We start from the raw sequence: 18,147 nt of genomic DNA, 5'->3' as shown, positions 1-18,147 counted from the left end.
CACGTGGAACTGGTGACACAAGGAGAGCGAGGTCAGCTCTGACTGTGGAGTTAATCAGGGGAGGCCTCCCTTCAGTTACATGTAAAATGGGGAGGACTCGGATACAGGTTTCCTACAGAAAGAGACTTCCAGGCAGAGGGTTTGGGATGTCCGAAGACAACCTCTTTTGGGAACTGCAGGTTCCCTGAACTCCTGGCTTATGCATCCAATGCCTCTTGGATCTGTCCACAGGACATTCTTCTTGCCATCTCAGAAAACAGCAACCCCATTACTCTAGATTCTCGGGCCAAAATCCCAGCATCACTCTTGACTACTTTCTCACTCCACATCCAATACTTCTAAAAATTGGGTTAGTTCAAAACCCAAGTCCCTGTAACGGTCAGGAATGCCTTACGTGGCCTGTCCGTCTGCTCTCTGCCCCTTATTCACTGGCTCCCGGGTTGTTCCTCAAAACAGGAGGCACACTGTAGTGTCAGGGCCTTTGCTCCCACTGGTCCCTCTGCACGGAGTGTGCTCCCTCCAGATATCGACATGGCTTGCTCTCCTACTCTCTTTAGGTCTTCCCCAAATCCCACCTTCTCAGTTTGCTGCTTTATGTTGCTACATTTTAAACATTTAAAAAAATGTTGTTTTTTTTTTTAATTTTTATTTATTTTTGAGAGAGACAGAGCACAAGCAGGGGAGCAGCAGAGAGAGGGAGACACAGAATCTGAAACAGGCTCCAGGCTCTGAGCTGTCAGCACAGAACCCAATGTGGGGCTCAAACTCGGGAGCGGCGAGATCACGACCTGAGCTGAGGTCCAGTGCTTAACCAACTTAGCCACCCAGGCGCCCCCTAAGTTGCTACATTGTAGACTAATCTGTCATGCAGCAACAGAAAACTAGTAACACAGAGCAAGGAGTGGACTGTGGTGGACATTGGAACATGCTGCTAACGTCATCCTTCAGGAAGGGCTTATTACCCCGGGCTTCCAAAAACATTGCAGGCAGCTGGCCTCAGCCGAAGACAGCCACTTAGCACAAGGTCACACCACTCCTTCCAACGGCGGCCTGCAAATGACTGATGGAGGGCTGCAGAGGCCTAGGTCTCTCTGGCAAGGGGGGAGAGTTCTGGAGGGCCATCCCGTCTCCAGGGCTTCCAGAGGGTCACCTGAGGTTTCCACAGAGGCGGACTCCCAGAGCTTCGCCTCCCTTCCGCCCGGTCCTTCCCTGAGCCGTCACTTCCACGAGCAGTCCCTCAGTAACCTCTTGCACACCAACCACGGTCTCACCTGCTGCCCAGAGAACTGAGGCTGCAACGACTTGTCCAGCTCCAGGAAAAAAATATTGGTCCTTTTACTAGGATCACACTGAAAGTATACGCCAACATGGAGAGAACCAACCTCTTGAGCTATAGACACACCTGTCCATTTCTTGAAGCCTACTTTTGGGTCTCCCAGTAGGGTTTTGAGGCTTCCTCCTCTAGGTCTTGCACATTTTTTGACTCACTCCTATATATTTCACCTTTTTTCACTGCTTATGTAAATGGGGATTTCTTTTCCATCATATCCTCTAACTTGTTGTTGTTTGTATTTATGAAGATATTGATTTTTGTACATTAACTTTATAGCCTGCGAGCTTAATGCATGTCTTATCACTTTTGTTCATTTTGTTACTTGAGTTTTCTAGTATACTTCTGTCATTTATAAAAGGAGACCGTTTTCCTTATTCTTTAAAAATGTTTATCCTCTAGCTGTTGTGATATACTAATCCCTCCAACAGTAAAGGAGATATGGGTGCCTCTGTCTTGGTCCCTCACCTAAGTGTGAACTCCTCTATTATTTCCCAGCAAGTAAGAGGTTGGCAATGCTCATGTTAGGATTAAAATGTTCATGTTTAGGAAGTATCCATCATTCCTATTTTTAAAAAAATCAAGAATGTGTGTTTAATTGTGTTAAAGACCTAAAAGCCTTGTCCTTGCATTCTTAGAATAAGATGAACTTGGTCAGGACATACTGTTTTGTAGTATGCTCACAACTCAGCATTATCTTTGATTTCACCTCTACCCTCAGAGCTTACATTCACACCATCAGACAAGTTTTTGGTGTTACCTCTTAGATATAATGCTCATTTGCTCAACTTTTCACCTCTTCCAAGGCTACTGCCCTATTCCAAACCCGTTACCTTCCATCTGCAGAAGCCTCCTATGTGGTTTTTCTCTATTTCCTGTCTCACACCCTTAGTCTATTTTGTACAAATCCCTCCAGAAACTGATCACACCTACACTAAAATTCAACATCCTTATGTGGTGAATAGGGCCTTCTAATTTTTTTTTTTAATCTGGCCCCTACCCACTTTTCCAACTCTCCATCTCACTCACTTTGCTCCAGCCTATCCCTGTCTTCTTATTCCTCAAACACTCTAGACCTTTACACCTGCAGTTCTTCTCCCCTTCCCTGGAATGTTCTTTCCCCATATCTCGTCATGGCTTTCACGTCACGTAGGTCTTCACTCAAATGGCACAGTAGGAATACCTTCCTTTCCTGGTCATCCTCGTCAAAGATAAAGCTACCTACCATCCCCACCCCATTAATCACTCTGTATCTCCTACTTTATTTTTCTCCATAGCACTTACCATATAACCATATGAAATTATATTTCATTGTTGATTGTTTGCCTTCCTAATCAGAATAAAAGCTTCATGAAGTCAGAGTCTTTGTGTTATTCACTATTGTATCCACAGCACTTAGAATAGGGCCTCCCACAGAATAATCATTCAATAAATACTCCATGACTAAAGGAATGGAATGGATAGTACAAGAAATTGTAAACACCAACTACAACAGCCAGCTGACCAGTCGACAGGGGCAGACTGGTGCCTCAACCTGTACACCCTTGTGTGCTCAATCACCAGTAGGTATGTGCATGTTTACAGTTCACCTCTTCTCTTCGCTTTCCTTTCTGCCACTGGTGAACGTACAGGATACTGTGGTGATTAAATGTCCCTTTAGTTTAATTCATAGGTTGACAGAACTAGAAAAGGAGTGGGTATCACTGCTATCCTTGCCATGGAGATAAATCCATTAACTAGATTACTGCATGACCCTCCCTTGGGAGAACAGGAGTATGTTCCCATTACACATGGAGCAATTTTGTTAAATTGGGTAGAACGTTTTTTTAGAACATTGTTCTTTCTGCCTGTCCAACTTTCATTTTTCCTTCTTCTGTAACATCCTCTAATATTCCTTTAAGAAACAATCACTTCCCTTATATTTACGCAAATAGGATTGCTAACCAAAGTGTCTTTCCCTCTTTTGGTCAATTAGACACTTATAGAAGTGTTCTGCCAGAAATTTGACACCTGTACAAAGTGTTGCAAAAATATGGGAAATTGATTCAAGATTTTGGTGGTACCATAAAAAGAATGGCCATTAGTTCCTCCTCTAAATTTTTTTATCCTCAAAAATATTTAAAGACTAAGATAGCCTATGTAGGATAAGGATTTAAAAAAAGTGTAAAATCATGCTCAATTTTTAAAATAAACTAAAAATGAAAATCAGAGAACTTATGAGCACAAGAGCATAGGCTAAGCAGAACAGCAGCTTCTAAAATATCGTTCTTAAATTTAAAATACCGTTCTTTTGAATGTTGCCTCATTTCTCCTCCCTTTAAGTTGTTATGGTTATACTTGGAGACGACTATTAGGTTTAAGAACCGATTCTGCAGTTTTACTATGAATGGTGCTTGTACCCTCAGCCTGGGGGCCAGCCCTTCTGGTGAATGTCTGCCGCAGGGGTACTTTGTACAGCTAACAATGCTAACACAGGCCACTGCCATCAGCACAGCAGAGAACCTGGGTCGGTGTCTAGATGGAGGAGGCAACGTCACAAGGAAGGCTGACCAAGGAAGTCTGGCATTTTGAGCTTCCGTGGAACAAGTCTCTGTCTCAAAAACAAAACTTGAAAGATGACGAATCCCCCAGACACAGCAAGAGGGTTCAGATTCTTTGTGTTCAAAAAGACTATCAGGTTTCACCACAATACTTAATACATTCCAACGATAAAACACACAGAGGGTGCTGAGAAGAGTCAAAATGGGCTTTCAAAAGGGTCATAAAAGTCACATCTGTAGACGGCTGTGTAAAAACCTTTGCTACGAATGGAATCAAAAATTGTAACTGTACCTTGTAATAACGGAAGTAGTCTCTCTCTTGCAATTTTTTTATTTTGGGGAAGATTTTGAAGGTGTTAAAGTTATCAATGCTATCAATATCACACAAGCAATCATCCAGGACTCCGGTGACCTGTGGGGTGGAAAATATATACACAAACATAAAACTTTAAATATGTGCATTACTGATATTCCAACCTTAACAAATCTGTAATATTATATAAAAGAGATAATTTGTTAATTCAAGGTAACAAGTCTTCATTGACTGAGATATAAAACACTAAAGCAATCATTTACTTTTTACTATGGCCAATTAAGACACAATAGAAGGATCAGATACACCTATTCTGAAGAACTAAGCATTAATGTTTAATGCCTAAAGAGAAATATATGAAACATACATAAATTCCAACAAGTATTTGGAATGCTAAAGCCATTTCTTCCAAGATTAACCTAGAAGTCACAGACTGTAAGAATATTGCTGTAGTAGCCTTATCTTTCTTTTCCACTGCCATTTATGGAACACTTATATGATAGGCATGATGATAAGAACATTACATGTTACCTCTTTTTTAAAAAAAATATTCTATGAAATAGGTATTATCCTCATTTTACACCTAAGAAAATCAAGGCTGAGCACGGTTAAAATAATTTTTCCCAAGTAGCAATGAGACTTAGTCCTAAGTCAATCACACTTAAAAATACATGCTTTATCCACTACTCAAAGTATCCATTAATGCAACAGAAACTGATATTTACAAAGGGAGTTCAGAATCCAAAACTTCCATAAAACATTCTTCCGCTAAATTTAAAAATGGGACTCACTGACATCCACGTCTTGGATGAATCTTCAGGGAATCAGGCTGAGTGAAAAAAGCCAACCCCAAAAGGTTACATACTATGTGGTTTCATTTTTATGTTTTGGAAATGGAGAACAGGTTATTGGTTGCCAGGTTAAAGACTGGAGGAGGGAAGGAGGCGGAGTGGGGGCATAGGTTGAAAAGGAGGTCAAGTGTGGTTATAAAAGGGCAAGAGGAAGGATCCCCGTGGTGATCAAATTATTCAGTATCTTGACCATGGTGGTGGATACACAAACCTAAACGTGATAAAAGTGAAAAGAATACATACACACACAAATGAGACAAGGGGGAATCTGAAGACCAGCAGACTGAATCAGTGCCAATGTCCTGGTGATAATACTGCACTGTACGTTTATAAAATGTTACCATTGGGGAAAACTAGATGAATTGTAGGTGGCATTTCTTTGTATTATTGCTTACAACTGCATGGAACCTACAATTATCTCAATTGAAATTAAAATTTAAAAACAAAAAGGGGACCCAGTCTTTTAAAGGTCATTCACATGATCCACTGGAGGAATCTATGCAAAGAATGACCAGAACCTGGAAACCAGAACACCCCAGTTGTTTCTTTCTCAGGCTTTGCCCCTAGGGCTGTAAATAAGTCTCCAAACTCTCTACAACATAAAGAGTCAGAGGTACATTCTCTTTAAAGAACAAAGGATCATTAACAAGAATTTTAGCTCTAGAATTCCATATGCTTTACTATCCTAGTTACTAAGATCCTGTCACCAACTCTACTGAAATTCATTCCATTTCTCAAGCTTACTATTTATAAAACCTCAAATTCTAAGTAATAGGGATGGGGGGTGGTGGTAGAAATAAGAACCAAAAGCTTTCTATGTTTTAAAAATATTTTCTCCAGACATTTCTCTTTCGTATAAATTTTTCTTAAATTGTTTATTTTTAGTTAGTAAACCACCACAGTTTATTTTTTTTTTTAATTTTTTTTTTCAACTTTTTTTTAAATTTATTTTTGGTGCAGAGAGAGACAGAGCATGAACGGGGGAGGGGCAGAGAGAGGGAGACACAGAATCGGAAACAGGCTCCAGGCTCCGAGCCATCAGCCCAGAGCCTGACGCGGGGCTCGAACTCACGGACCGCGAGATCGTGACCTGGCTGAAGTCGGACGCTTAACCGACTGCGCCACCCAGGCGCCCCGACCACAGTTTATTTTTTAAAGATGTTTTAATTGTGGTAGGGGTTGGGGTAAGGTATACAAAATTGTCACGTACCTACTTCTAACTCTTAAAGACAACTACTAAGACAAAAACCTGTATATCACCAAAATTTTTTAAAAAATACAAATACAGCTATTTTTTTAAGTCCCTTTGTAATTACATTCATCTTCCTCCTCACGGAGGTAGAATATCTTGTTTTTGTTATTTTTCTTTGTAATTTCATCACATGTGATATATATCCTGAAGCAATATACTTAAGAGCTCATTTTTGAACTTTAATATTAATGGAATCTACTGTGGGAATTATGTTGTAACATACTTCTTTTGCTAACATTTTGACATCTACCCAAAATAATGAGTTTTATAGTAGCTCATTCATTTTCCCTGCTGTAAATGTTACATTACATGAAAATATCATAATGTATTTGTTCTACTGTTGACCCATAAGGTAGGCAGAATGATGCCCCCCAAAGATATCCATACCCTAATTCCTAAAACCTGTAAATCTGTTATTGTATGCGGTGGAAGGGACTTTGCAGACATGATTAAGTTAAGGATCCTGAGATGGTAAGATTATACTGGATTATTTGGGTGGACTCAATTCTAAGAACCTTGAAAGAGGAAGACAAGAGTGTGAGTCAGAGAGACACTGGAAGATATTACACTACTGGCTTCTAAGATAGAAGAGGCCACATGCCAGAAGCACTGCAGCCTCTAGAAGCTTGGAAAAGGCAAGGAATGATTCTCCCCTAGAGCCTCCAAAAAAAAAAAAAAAAAGGCAGCCTTGATTTTGTCCCTGTGAAACCCACGTTAAGCCACTAAGTTCGTGGTAATTCGTTAGAGCAGTAACAGGAAACTAATACAAAACATATGTAGGTTGTTTCCAGATTTAGCTAAATAATGCTACACAAAGGTTTGCCATGATCTCGTTACGTATATGTATAAGAGTTTCTCCAGCTTATATGCTTAAAGTGGAATTACTATAGCTTATTTTCAAAATAGGTTACCAATTTACAACCCTATCCAACAGCAGATGGAATTACTGCTGAATTATCTCCTTACCAATATTGGATATTGTTTTTATTTTTGCCAATCTAGTAAGAACGAAAGGGTATCTGATTTTTGTACTAATGAGGTATAATGTTTTAGAAGACATTTGTAATTGCTCCTTGTGTGAAATACCTGTTTGTCCTTTCTCATTTTTCTTTTTTTAAAGATTTTTTAAAGTTCATTTATTTTGAGAGAGAGAGAGAGCTGGGGAAGGGCAGAAAGAGAAGGAGAGAGAGAGAATCCTAAGCAGGCTCCACACTGCCGGCACGAAGCTCAATGCAGGGCTTGAACCCACAAACCATGAGATCATGACCTGAGCCAAAACAGAGAGTCGGACGCTTAACCAACTGAGCCACCCGGATGCCCCTTTTTCTCATTTTTTTACTGGGTTGTCTTTTTCATACTGACCTGCAGGAATCAGTACCGCTTTCCCCACTCTATTACATTCTTCTGGAACTCCAATCACACAAATTAGACCGTGTCTCATAAGCTCTCTTTAAAATCTACTATCCCATTATTTTTCTGGGCTTCATTCTGAATTTGCATTTATTTTTCCTTCATTTATTCACTCATTCATTCATTCATTCAACCTATTTTTTTTTAATTTTTTTTTAACGTTTTTATTTATTTTTGAGACAGAGAGAGACAGAGCATGAACGGGGGAGGGGCAGAGAGAGAGGGAGACACAGAATCGGAGCAGGCTCCAGGCTCTGAGCCATCAGCCCAGAGCCCGACGCGGGGCTCGAACTCACGGACCGCGAGATCGTGACCTGAGCCGAAGTCGGACGTTTAACCGACTGAACCACCCAGGCGCCCCTCATTCAACCTATTTGAGGACCTACCTAACATGAGCCTTGCACTGTTCTAAGTGCTGAGGATGCAGAAGTAGAAGGAAAAAAAAAAAAAAAGGCAAAAATCTCTGCCCTCCAGGGGCTTCCAGATGGTAATAAAGGGACAGGAAAACTAGGGAATGGAGACCATCAGTGCAGAACTGAGCTCCTATTTTAGAAAGTATAATTTAAAAAGGTCTCAGTGAAATTTTGGCAAATTTTGGTAATACTTCAAGGGGGAAAAGAACAAGCCGCGCTATGTGGGGGGTGTGCTATGTGGGAGCGTGGAGGCACGCATGCCCAGCACTGGGAATACAAAGCTCAATGCCCTGAGGCAGTATGCTCACCTGAAGTTCCTGAGGAAATAGGACAAGGACTATGTCGTATGTAAAAAGGAGAAATAGGAGACCATTTTAAGACTCTGGCCTTTACTGGAACCTGGCGTTTTCTCACACCAACCAATTCTCCCACTCTCCAACGCGAACTGGGCGCCCAATTCAGTTCTGATGCTATCTGGAGTTAGAGCAGACCTCACAGATTAGGGGTTCAGTCACACACCACGATCCCCACTTTAGGTATCACCGCCAAGCTCCAGGCCACCTGTACGTCTGACTGACCGGCTATGAACTGGGGGTTCCAATGACTCTCAAGTTCAGTAATTTGCAATGGCATATAGAACCAGAGAAACACTTACCTTACATCTACTGGTTTATTGTTAAGATACAACTCAGGAAGCACCAAATGGAATAGGTGCAGAGGGAAAGCTACTGGGAGTGCAAGTTCAGGGCTTCCATGCCTCTGAGCCACCCTCCCAGAAAGTCTATGTTTTGCCCACCTGGAAGCTCAACCATCTTGTTTTAAGAGCTTTTATATTTTTCAAAATTTTTTTATGTTTATTTTTGAGAGAGTGCTAGCAGGAGAGGGGCAGAGAGAGAGGGAGGCAGATTCTGAAGCAGGCTCTAGGCTCTGAGCTGTCAGCACAGAGCCCGACTCAGGGCTCGAACTCAGGAACTGTGAGGTCATGACCTGAGCGGAGTCACACGCTCACCTGAATGAGCCACCCAGACGCCCCAAGAGCTTTTACGGAGCTCTGTCTCCAGCATCCCTCTCCCCGTCCCAGTGGTCATGGGTGGGGCTAAAATTCCAATGCTCTAATCACTTGGCGTGTCTGATGATCAGTACCACCCTGAGGTGATCTAGGGGTTCCCATTAGGATAAATAGGTGTGATTAAAAGAGGCTCATTATAAATAACAAAAGGCATTCCGATTATTCTGGAAATTCCAAGGTTTTTCCTTTTTTAGTATTTATTTTTGAGAGAGAAGAGAACAGAGCAGGGGAGGAACAGAGAGAGAGAGGCAGAGAGAGAATCCCAAGCAGGCTCCACACTGTCAGCACTGAGCCCAGTGAGGGGCTCCATCCCACTAACCGTGAGATCATGACCTGAGCCAAGATCAAAAGTGGGACGCTCAAGCAAATGAGCCACTCGGGTGCCCCGCCTATCCAGATCTAAAGCTGAGAATCCTGTTCTGGAGATTTTGACAATCAGTTATATAGGTGGTATTTAAAGCTGAGAAACCGAATGAGAGAACCAAGATAGAGAAGGGAAAGAGTACACGACCTGAAACCTGAGGCTGAAATAACTAGCGGTCAGTGGTAGCAGAGGAGAAGTAAGCAAAGGACACTAGTACAGCTAGCCTAAAAGAAAGGAAGAAAATCAGAAAAGTACAGTATCCTGAAAGCCCAAAGAAATAAGGTATTTCAAGGAGAGTAAGCCATGAGCTGTGGGGAAAAAAATGCTGTCTATAGGTAAAGCTAAGGTTTAAAAACTATTGGCTTTAGTGACAAGACAGACATTGATGACCTTGACAAGAACAGTTTCGGAGAGGTAGGGGCAAAAGTCCGACTGGAATAGGCTGGCGAGAGGACCAGAATAGGACGAATAAAGGTAATTCCTTTGAGGAGTTTTTCCATAAAGGGGAACAGAAAAAGGGAGCAGAGCCAGAAAAGATGGGTGGGTCAAGACAGAACTTTAAAATAGAATTAACAGTATGTTTTAGGATGACAGTAACAATCCATCAGACAAGGAAAAATTAATGATCCAGGAGAGAAAAAAGATTTGCTCAAAACACGATCTTGAAAGAAGGAACTGGGACCTAATATATGAGAGGGATTGGCTTTTGATAAGAGTTCACAGTTCATCTATGGTAATCCATTGGAAGGCAAAATGTCAGGGTACAGAGACAAATGGGTGCACAAATATGGATTACATTGTTAGTGTGAAGTATGAAACGAAGAAAAGGAAAAGTGGGGCACCTGGGTGGCTCAGTCAGTCAAGCACCCAACTTCAGCTCAGGTCATGATCTTGGGGTCTCTGAGTTCAAGGCCCTGCATCCGGCTCTGTGCCGACAGCTCAGAGCCTGGAGCCTGCTTCGGATTCTGTGTCTCCCTCTGTCTCTGTCTCTCAAAAATAGACAAACGTTAAAAAAAAATTTAAAAAAAGGAAAAGTATCAGAGGATTAGAAAAAGACATAAAATGGTTGCCTGATTCAGGAATCATTTCTTCTGCTGGATATAATCAGCTATTTAATCCATCCATGGAGTTTTTAATTTCATCTCTAGAAATCCTATCACACTGTTTTAATCTTTTTGATCATTCTTTAAAATCTCTTGGTAACTTTTCACAGTTTCAGGTCAGTGTCCCTATCTTTGCCCCCCACCCTTTTGTATTTAAATTCACTATGTCTCATGTGTTTAAATTATGTCTGATATTTTCAGAATCTAAGGTTATCACAGGTCTTTTTCTATAGGCTATATTTCCATTATCTCATTCACGGTGCCTTGTGTTTTGTGATTTTTGACTATTAGCTGCTTATTCTCCTTGGCACAGGCTCTTGAAGACTTCTTTAGGGTTTGGGTTGAAAATAAATTCCTCCAGAGGGGATGGACATTTGCTTTTACCAGTAAGCTGGGGGCATACCAACCTGGGTCTGCTATAAATCAAATTTTCCACTTGAAGCTTTTCCCAGCATAGGTGGCATGAATTTGGCCTGCAAACCTTTATAGGAACAAGTTCATGGTTACAAATTCTCGAGGGAGTTTCCCCCCCTCCCCTTCCCTGGCAAGTTTCTTACTCTCCCCTTATTCCTGGTAGGATTCATTTCTCATGTTGAGGCCGTAGCTCTTTGGTGTTCAAGCTTTATGATGGGGTCTTTTAGTTTCCTCTCTTTGGGCACACAACCCTCATTTCTTGTCCATTCCACACCAAGGAGCAATTAAAGCAGAAACTCAGGGTCTTCAGGGTTTGGGGGAAATCCTCAGGGTCATGGACTGGAGCAGCACTGTTTGAGTCTGAAGATCTGACTTTCCACTGGGGGCTGGGGAGCTCTATGTATTCTTTGATTTCATGCCACCTCAGAAATGCATTTAGAAAGATTTAAAAATACATCTGACTAAAATTACTTCTTTACAGGAAGATTAACTTGTCATATCATTTGTATGCACAAGGTCTTTAGTTTCTAGTGCCTTCCAGACTACAAAGCCCATTCGCATTTAATTTATAAGAAAACGGAGTATGAGATATACAAATGCCTATCATTTTAAGGGTTCAAAAATAACTTTATGCTTTCATTGCAAGGAGACGTAGTCGATATAGTCCTCTCCTTAAATGATTTCTTTTAAATGGAGGTGTTTTCTTTTTTTAAAAAAAAAATTTTTTTTTAACGTTTTTATTTATTTTTGAAACAGAGAGAGATAGAGCATGAACGGGGGAGAGTCAGAGAGAGAAGGAGACACAGAATCTGAAACAGGCTCCAGGCTCTGAGCTGTCAGCACAGAGCCTGACGCGGGGCTCGAACCCACGAACTGCGAGACCGTGACCTGAGTTGAAGTCGGACGCTTAGCCGACTGAGCCACCCAGGCGCCCCAGGTGTTTTCTTTTTTAAATCGAATTCTTCCCTTTATGCTTTATTGGGCTTCCTCCCCCCCACCCCCCACCAAGAAAGAACTATCTTAGTTGCACTTTTTTTATTTTCCTGGGTCTCCCTCAGATTTCTATACCCCCAAGAAGCAGGCATACAGAGATGTACTGCACAGAAGAAAACGGGGCCTACGAGGGGCCCAGTTCAACCTTGTTCACTTAACAAGTGTGGTATTAGTCATGTAAGCTTTTTGAACTTCAGTTACCTCAATAGCCCCACTTCTGAGAAGTATCCAATAAAATGAGATAATGTATATTTAAACGTGTTAGAGATTAAAGTACTATCTAAAATGTGCTCCAACTTCTATATTAGAAAGTACCACTGGAAACAAAAACCAAACGTATCCACTTTGGAGGACTGTTTGGAACAATGCTACTTTGAATATGCACAAATCTTTAATTTTTAAACTACAGGTATTCATTTGGACATGATGAAATGACATATATTCATTTAAATACAATAAAATAAAAATTTTACCTTAATAAATTGCATGTGTAACGTGCAATTATAAAACATTAACACATGTAACTAGCAGATAAAGATGACTAAAATGAAGCTTCTAGATTGATGGCAACGTATACAATTAATATAAGGCATAAAAAGGAAAAACGACAAGAATCCCATTTTAGAAAAATATCTAAATGTACATGCCACTCAAAAACAATCACCCAACCAGTGATTAGAAAATAATTTTGCTAAAGGTAATTTGGGGAATTTACTTTTTATTAATATAGTAGATACTCCCACCCAGATTTCCGCTACTTCGGTGTTTTCTAGGTGGGGTTCAAAAGGTAGCTCACAGGATAATTGCATTACAGCTACTTACACGGCTCATTTAAAATTGCTGATCCCTGGGGCACATCCGGATCCACTAAATCAGAACATGTGGCGGCGGCAGGGCCAGAGAATCTGCATTTTAACACGCTCACCAATACCAAAACCAAGTCTGCCCCCTTTTATTTTTAGCACATCATTCATTTGAAAAAAATACCCAAACGCGAACAAAACAGGCTATTCGGGCATTCTGGGACTGAGTGCAGGACACCCTAACGCCCTGAAAACAGCGTGCGAACCGTCAGAAAAACATGTTTACACGGCTCCGCTCACAGCTTCGGTTTTTCTCAGCAGTGAGTATTAATTGCCTACAATGACATCTCCCCTCATTATCGAGCCACCTGAGACACGGTTCCTTCCTCTCTCTCTCTCTCTCTCTTAGCAGTTTTGCCACTTTGCAGCAGGTGCAGACGAGGCGCGGCTGCACCTGGCAGTCTATTCAGAACCTTCTGTAGAAAAGCAGTCAGCACCGCTCTCCAGGCACAAGGCTGTGTGGTCAGCTAACCTTCCCACGTCCGGCGTGTTGACAACACGTCTGTAGTAACACTGTTTCACAAAGGCAGCCCCTCAACTCTAGCCCACCCTCCTGCCATCACCTCGCTGCTCACAGACCTGCAAAGGCCAGCTCCCCCCCCCCCCCCCCCACGTCTCTTGCTTGGGCTCATCCGGAGATGCCACAAGTTGGGTGGAAATACAGCAGTCCCAAGGAAAGATGCCAGAGCGAGGGTAGCAGCCGAGGGGCTTAGAGAGCCCCAGAAGTTCAAGCAAGTTGGTGAGTCCCGTCCCCTCCCTATGCACCCCACTTCTGCGGGGCGCGGGGTCCACCTCCCCTCCCTCCTGGGAGGGACGGGAGGGCTTCACCGTTTCTACGCGTGTTGTCTCCCCCCCAAACCGCGGATGACGTTTTCATTCCCGTCTCCTCTCCCGCCACACTCCCAGCCGCTTAAAAAAAAAAAATCAGAAAAGGAAAACGAAAACACCTCAGGGGACCGTCACCATCTTCCTCTTTTTGCTGCCATCACCCCGCGAGCGTCGCCATCCCCCGCACACGGCACGCGGCTCGCGGACGTTTCCTGGACGTGACGGTTCGGTTCCAGACCCCGGCCCCTTTCCGCTCGCCAGAAATCCCCCTCGGGGTCCGGCGCCGGCCCTCTCCCGGAGCCCCAGCCCCGGCCCGTTCGCCACCGCCGCGGGCGTTCGGCCGGCGTCCCCGCCCCGCCATCACTCGGGCTCACCTGGGCCTCGACGACGCTCGGGAGGAAGCTCAGGGTGACCAGCAGCTGCACTGCGGCCGCCGCCCCCTGCCCGGCGCCGGCCCGCCGGGGCCCCCGGCTCATGCTGACCTCTCCCCCCGCCGCGGCCGGCCGGGCCCCTCGGGGCCGGGGAACGGCGGGCGGCCCGGGCGACGACCCAAGGGGACGGCTCCCGGCGGCTAAGAGGCTCCAGGGTCAGAGGTCCGCACGCCCGTCCCGAGGAGGGGGCCGCTCTCCCCAGCTCCCGGCAGCTGCGAGTGAGGCTGAAGAGCCGAGCGCCCCCACTTCATCCCCTAGGCGGCCCCGCCCCCGGCTTCCCCTTCGCCCCGGCCACGCCCCCTCCGAGCGCGGGGCCTTGTGGGAGTTGTGGTCTCGCGCGGCCGCGAGGGGGCCTCCTGCCGGAAGGCGGGGCAGGGGGCCGCGAGAACCCGGGAACTACAACTGCGGAGGCCGCTCCGCCTCCCCGGGGCCTTGGGCTCCACGGCGGCCAATGAGGCAGGACCACGAGGGCCTCCAAAACAAGAGGAGGTGGCGCGGGGAGCGCTCCTCCCGGCCGGCCGCCGTCTCCTCTCCCCCTCCCCGGGCGGTTGCTCCTGGAAACCGGGGGGAGGGGGGGCCGCCCCGCCCCGCCCCGCCCCGCCCCTTACGGTTGCTCCTTAACATCGCACAGCAGCCAGGCTTCGGGATCCGCCCGCTACCTAAGCAAATGAGGAACCAGTGGTGCAGGATCTTCGACTTTCGAGCCGAAGCGTTTTCTTGGTTCATTCAGTGTTCTGTGGCTTCACATCTACTGCAAGTGCCTTATAAGAATCAGCCACCTCCACCTGCTACTTGGAGAGGTGACTTCGGCTCCTCTTTTATTTTATACGCCCCGGACGTGGATGTCCTCTCTTCCCCGGCCCACTCCCTCTCCTCTGATGAGAGAAACACAATGCACGTTGAAGAATGGGAACAAACCCAATCGTTTATAATGATGTATTGGAACGGGGCTATAAGCATAGAAGAACTGGAAGTGATACAGAGCGGGTTCAATTCCCCGCTCTGAAACATCCTAGTTTGTTATGTGTCTTTAGACAAGTTACGTAACCTCTGTGAGCCTCAATTTGTTCATCTGTAAGTGAAGACAATAATACCCACCTCAGATATTCTAGGATTACGTAAGATTACATAGATTACATACATAAAGGGCTTAGTAGGGTGCCTAGCACAAAGAAGTGTTCAATAAATGATGGCTGCTACTCGTTTTATTAATAGCCTTGATTTCTAGAGAATTAGTAATGCAACACCATACATTTATGTAGTGTTTATTACTTTCCCACCGCTTCTATAACAAATTAGCATAAATTTAGTGACCTAAGCTTCCGAAGACCGGAACCCCAAATTATATCAGCCAGGCTGCATTTCTTCTAAAGGCTTTAGGGGGCAATATGTTTCCTCGCCCATTCCAGCCTCTAAAAGCCACCTGCATTCCTCAGGTCATGACTGTGCCCCCACATTATCACATTTCACTCCCTCCGCTTCCATTGTCACATGCCTTCTCTTGCTGACCCTAACTCTTCTGCCTCCCTCTGATAAAGACCCCTGTGATTACATGGGGCCCACCCAGATAATCCAGGGTAATCTCCCCATCTCAATTTTTTTTGAGAGCTTGTTTATTGGGCAGGTGGATGGGTGGGTGCCAGCCCTTAAAATTCTTAATCACTTCTTCAAAGTCCTTTTTGGCCTATAAGGTAATACACTCACAGCTTTGGGGATTAGGGTGTGCACACATCTTTGGGGACCTTAAGCAGTCAACACAGTGTGTTATACCTTTCTGAGCATTTTCATAATTTGTGGAGCCTAGTGCAAAACGAAAATGCAGGGTCCTGGTTCAAAACGTGGTAAGAATTTCAAGACAGTGATATTAGGTCATTAAACCAAGAGCAGGGTCCTTCTTTCAAAAAAAAATATAATGTTTATTTTTGAGAGAGAGAGACAAAGCGCCAACGGGGAGGGGCAGAGAGGGAGATACAGAATCTGAAGCAATTATTATTAATTATATTGCGATAATTAATAACAATAATTAATTATATTAATGTTGATGTTATTATTAATATTAATTATTGATATTATTAATATAATTAATAATAATTGTTCTGTGTGCTGCAGGTTTTCAATGAGTAGTGTCATAATGGGCTTAAGTCAAGATGAATGGTTCTTTTGGTTGTTGTTGTTTAAGTAGGCTCCATATCCAGCGTGGACCCCAACGCCCCAATGTGGGGCTTGAACTCACGACCCTGATATCAAGACCTGAGCTGAGATCAAGAGTCGGACGCTTAACCGACTGAGTCACTTAGGCGCCCCAAGTCAAGATTAGTCTTATTCAGAATATTGGTACTTGAAATGTAGTCACATTGACAACATGCACAAAACCAAGTTTCTATTCATCGCAGATTTTTTCCATTTTGCTCTCAAATACAAATGATTCCCCGTCCCTCTTATCTCTTTGTTTTCTCTCCCCTCCTCTCCGCTCCATACCTCTCTCCTCTCTGAGAGGATGGCCTAATTATGTCATCCCAAAGTCTAGAGTGGGTCATCCAGATTCCTATTGCAGTTCCTACCCATGACATTCATTTAACTCTAACAGTCTGCCCGCTCTGTATTAGGGTTAGCTTTTCCAGTGTATATGCATATTATAGGTGTCTAGAGTGTAAAGTTTCAGAGGACTCTATCTTTTTATACTATATTCTCTTTAGGGGCTATGTCAGTTTGCATGAACAGTAATTGATACACATTTGTTATTTGGTTGATATTACTTACGATCTCAATTTATTTTAGAAGACATCTGTCTCAGAACCAATCCTGGATGGGTGCCCCTAAACGTTTCCTGTGGACAGCTGGGAAGTAGCTTCATTGGACAGGAATATTCCTGGAGAAGCCAGGAAGATGAAACGGGCAGCCTTTCATTAAGGCAAGGGATTACATGTGCTCAAACAGAGGTGTATTTGGGCACTATCGAAAAGACAGAGGAGAGTAATGGACTTGTCAGAGGATTGGTTGAGACCAATTACTGGAAATCCGTTACTTCAAGCATTTTGGTTTTTCCTCAAGCATTATTTGAAATGTCTTTACTCGTGGTGGTTGAAGCAATGGCTTGAGACTGGTCTTGAACAGATTACTGTAACACTTAAGAGACTTTGGGAGTTAGCAACACTGCACTGTCTTCAGGCTTCCAAGATACCATCAAATGTATTGTGTTTCTTTGATGATTTTTTGGCTGGGTTAACTTGTGACTTCTAATGAAGGAAATCGTTGATGAATGGTTCTAAATAAAAGCCAAGGTAATGGGGTGGAAATTTAATAACATCAATAATTTTCACTTCTGATGGCAAGCTGAATTGTGGTTAACAAACCTGCTGAGTAGTGGCAATCTGTTGTGTTTAAACAAGTGTATTTGTACTGGTGTATTAACAACCTGCCACGGCAATTTTGTTTTGAAAGTAGATTTCCACCTGCAACTTAGTTATAAAGGGAATTTTGGGGTGATGATAGGATTTCTCAATTTTACTGAGGGAATTTCTTCCCCTTTTCTTCTGACAAGTAATAGGGATTAAAAGTAATTAAAATGAAAGACCTTGGCCAGCCTGTGGCCTGTTATTAGTTACCTACCTAAAGCATTCACTGTTTTTCTTTAATATTTACTCAGCTGTGACACTCTCAAGCATTTTCACTTAACAGCATTAAAGCTGATAAACTGGAGTAAGTTGGAATTATTTCCACTTCTAAAGGAGTTTGCACGGAGATATATGCAGTTTGGATAAAACCTTCTTTTATGTAACAAACACATGGCGTTATGCTAAAAGTTAATATGTAATGCAATCAGAGGGAAAATCTCCTAAATGTAAATAATTGAGAAAACCAGAATCAGGATTCTGCCAATTTCACTCTCCCACCTAATTTCTATGATGCAAAAGACTGCACATAATCACAAAGTCCTATGTAACTGGCCTGCATATTGCGACTGTGTGACTTT

The 18,147-nt window shown here is 43.4% G+C and overlaps 2 protein-coding genes across 4 annotated transcripts in view; one reads left to right on the top strand and one right to left on the bottom strand.

Annotated features, from left to right (window-relative positions):
- The window catches only part of ERO1B (endoplasmic reticulum oxidoreductase 1 beta), a 62,613-nt gene extending 48,191 nt beyond the window's left edge, over positions 1–14,422 (bottom strand). For all 3 annotated transcript variants that reach the window (XM_042961173.1, XM_042961171.1, XM_042961172.1), the window contains exons 1-2: positions 14,118–14,422; positions 4,163–4,282 (exon numbers count right to left, since the gene is read on the bottom strand). In XM_042961173.1, coding sequence (XP_042817107.1) covers positions 4,163–4,282; positions 14,118–14,219 — 222 coding nt within the window. In that variant the 5' untranslated portion in view covers positions 14,220–14,422. The remainder of the gene's footprint in view (positions 1–4,162; positions 4,283–14,117) is intronic.
- Positions 14,218–17,822, top strand: LOC122231748 (translation initiation factor IF-2-like). Its single transcript, XM_042960056.1, has 2 exons — positions 14,218–14,974; positions 16,953–17,822. The coding sequence occupies exons 1-2, from the start codon at positions 14,218–14,220 to the stop codon at positions 17,270–17,272; spliced, it is 1,077 nt and encodes a 358-aa protein (XP_042815990.1). The 3' UTR covers positions 17,273–17,822.
- The last annotated feature ends 325 nt before the right edge of the window (positions 17,823–18,147 follow it).

This window comes from Panthera tigris, chromosome D2 (genome assembly GCF_018350195.1).
Source record: "Panthera tigris isolate Pti1 chromosome D2, P.tigris_Pti1_mat1.1, whole genome shotgun sequence".
In the NCBI taxonomy this organism is placed as follows: domain Eukaryota; kingdom Metazoa; phylum Chordata; class Mammalia; order Carnivora; family Felidae; genus Panthera; species Panthera tigris.
This window is presented reverse-complemented; position numbering and strand designations above follow the sequence as displayed.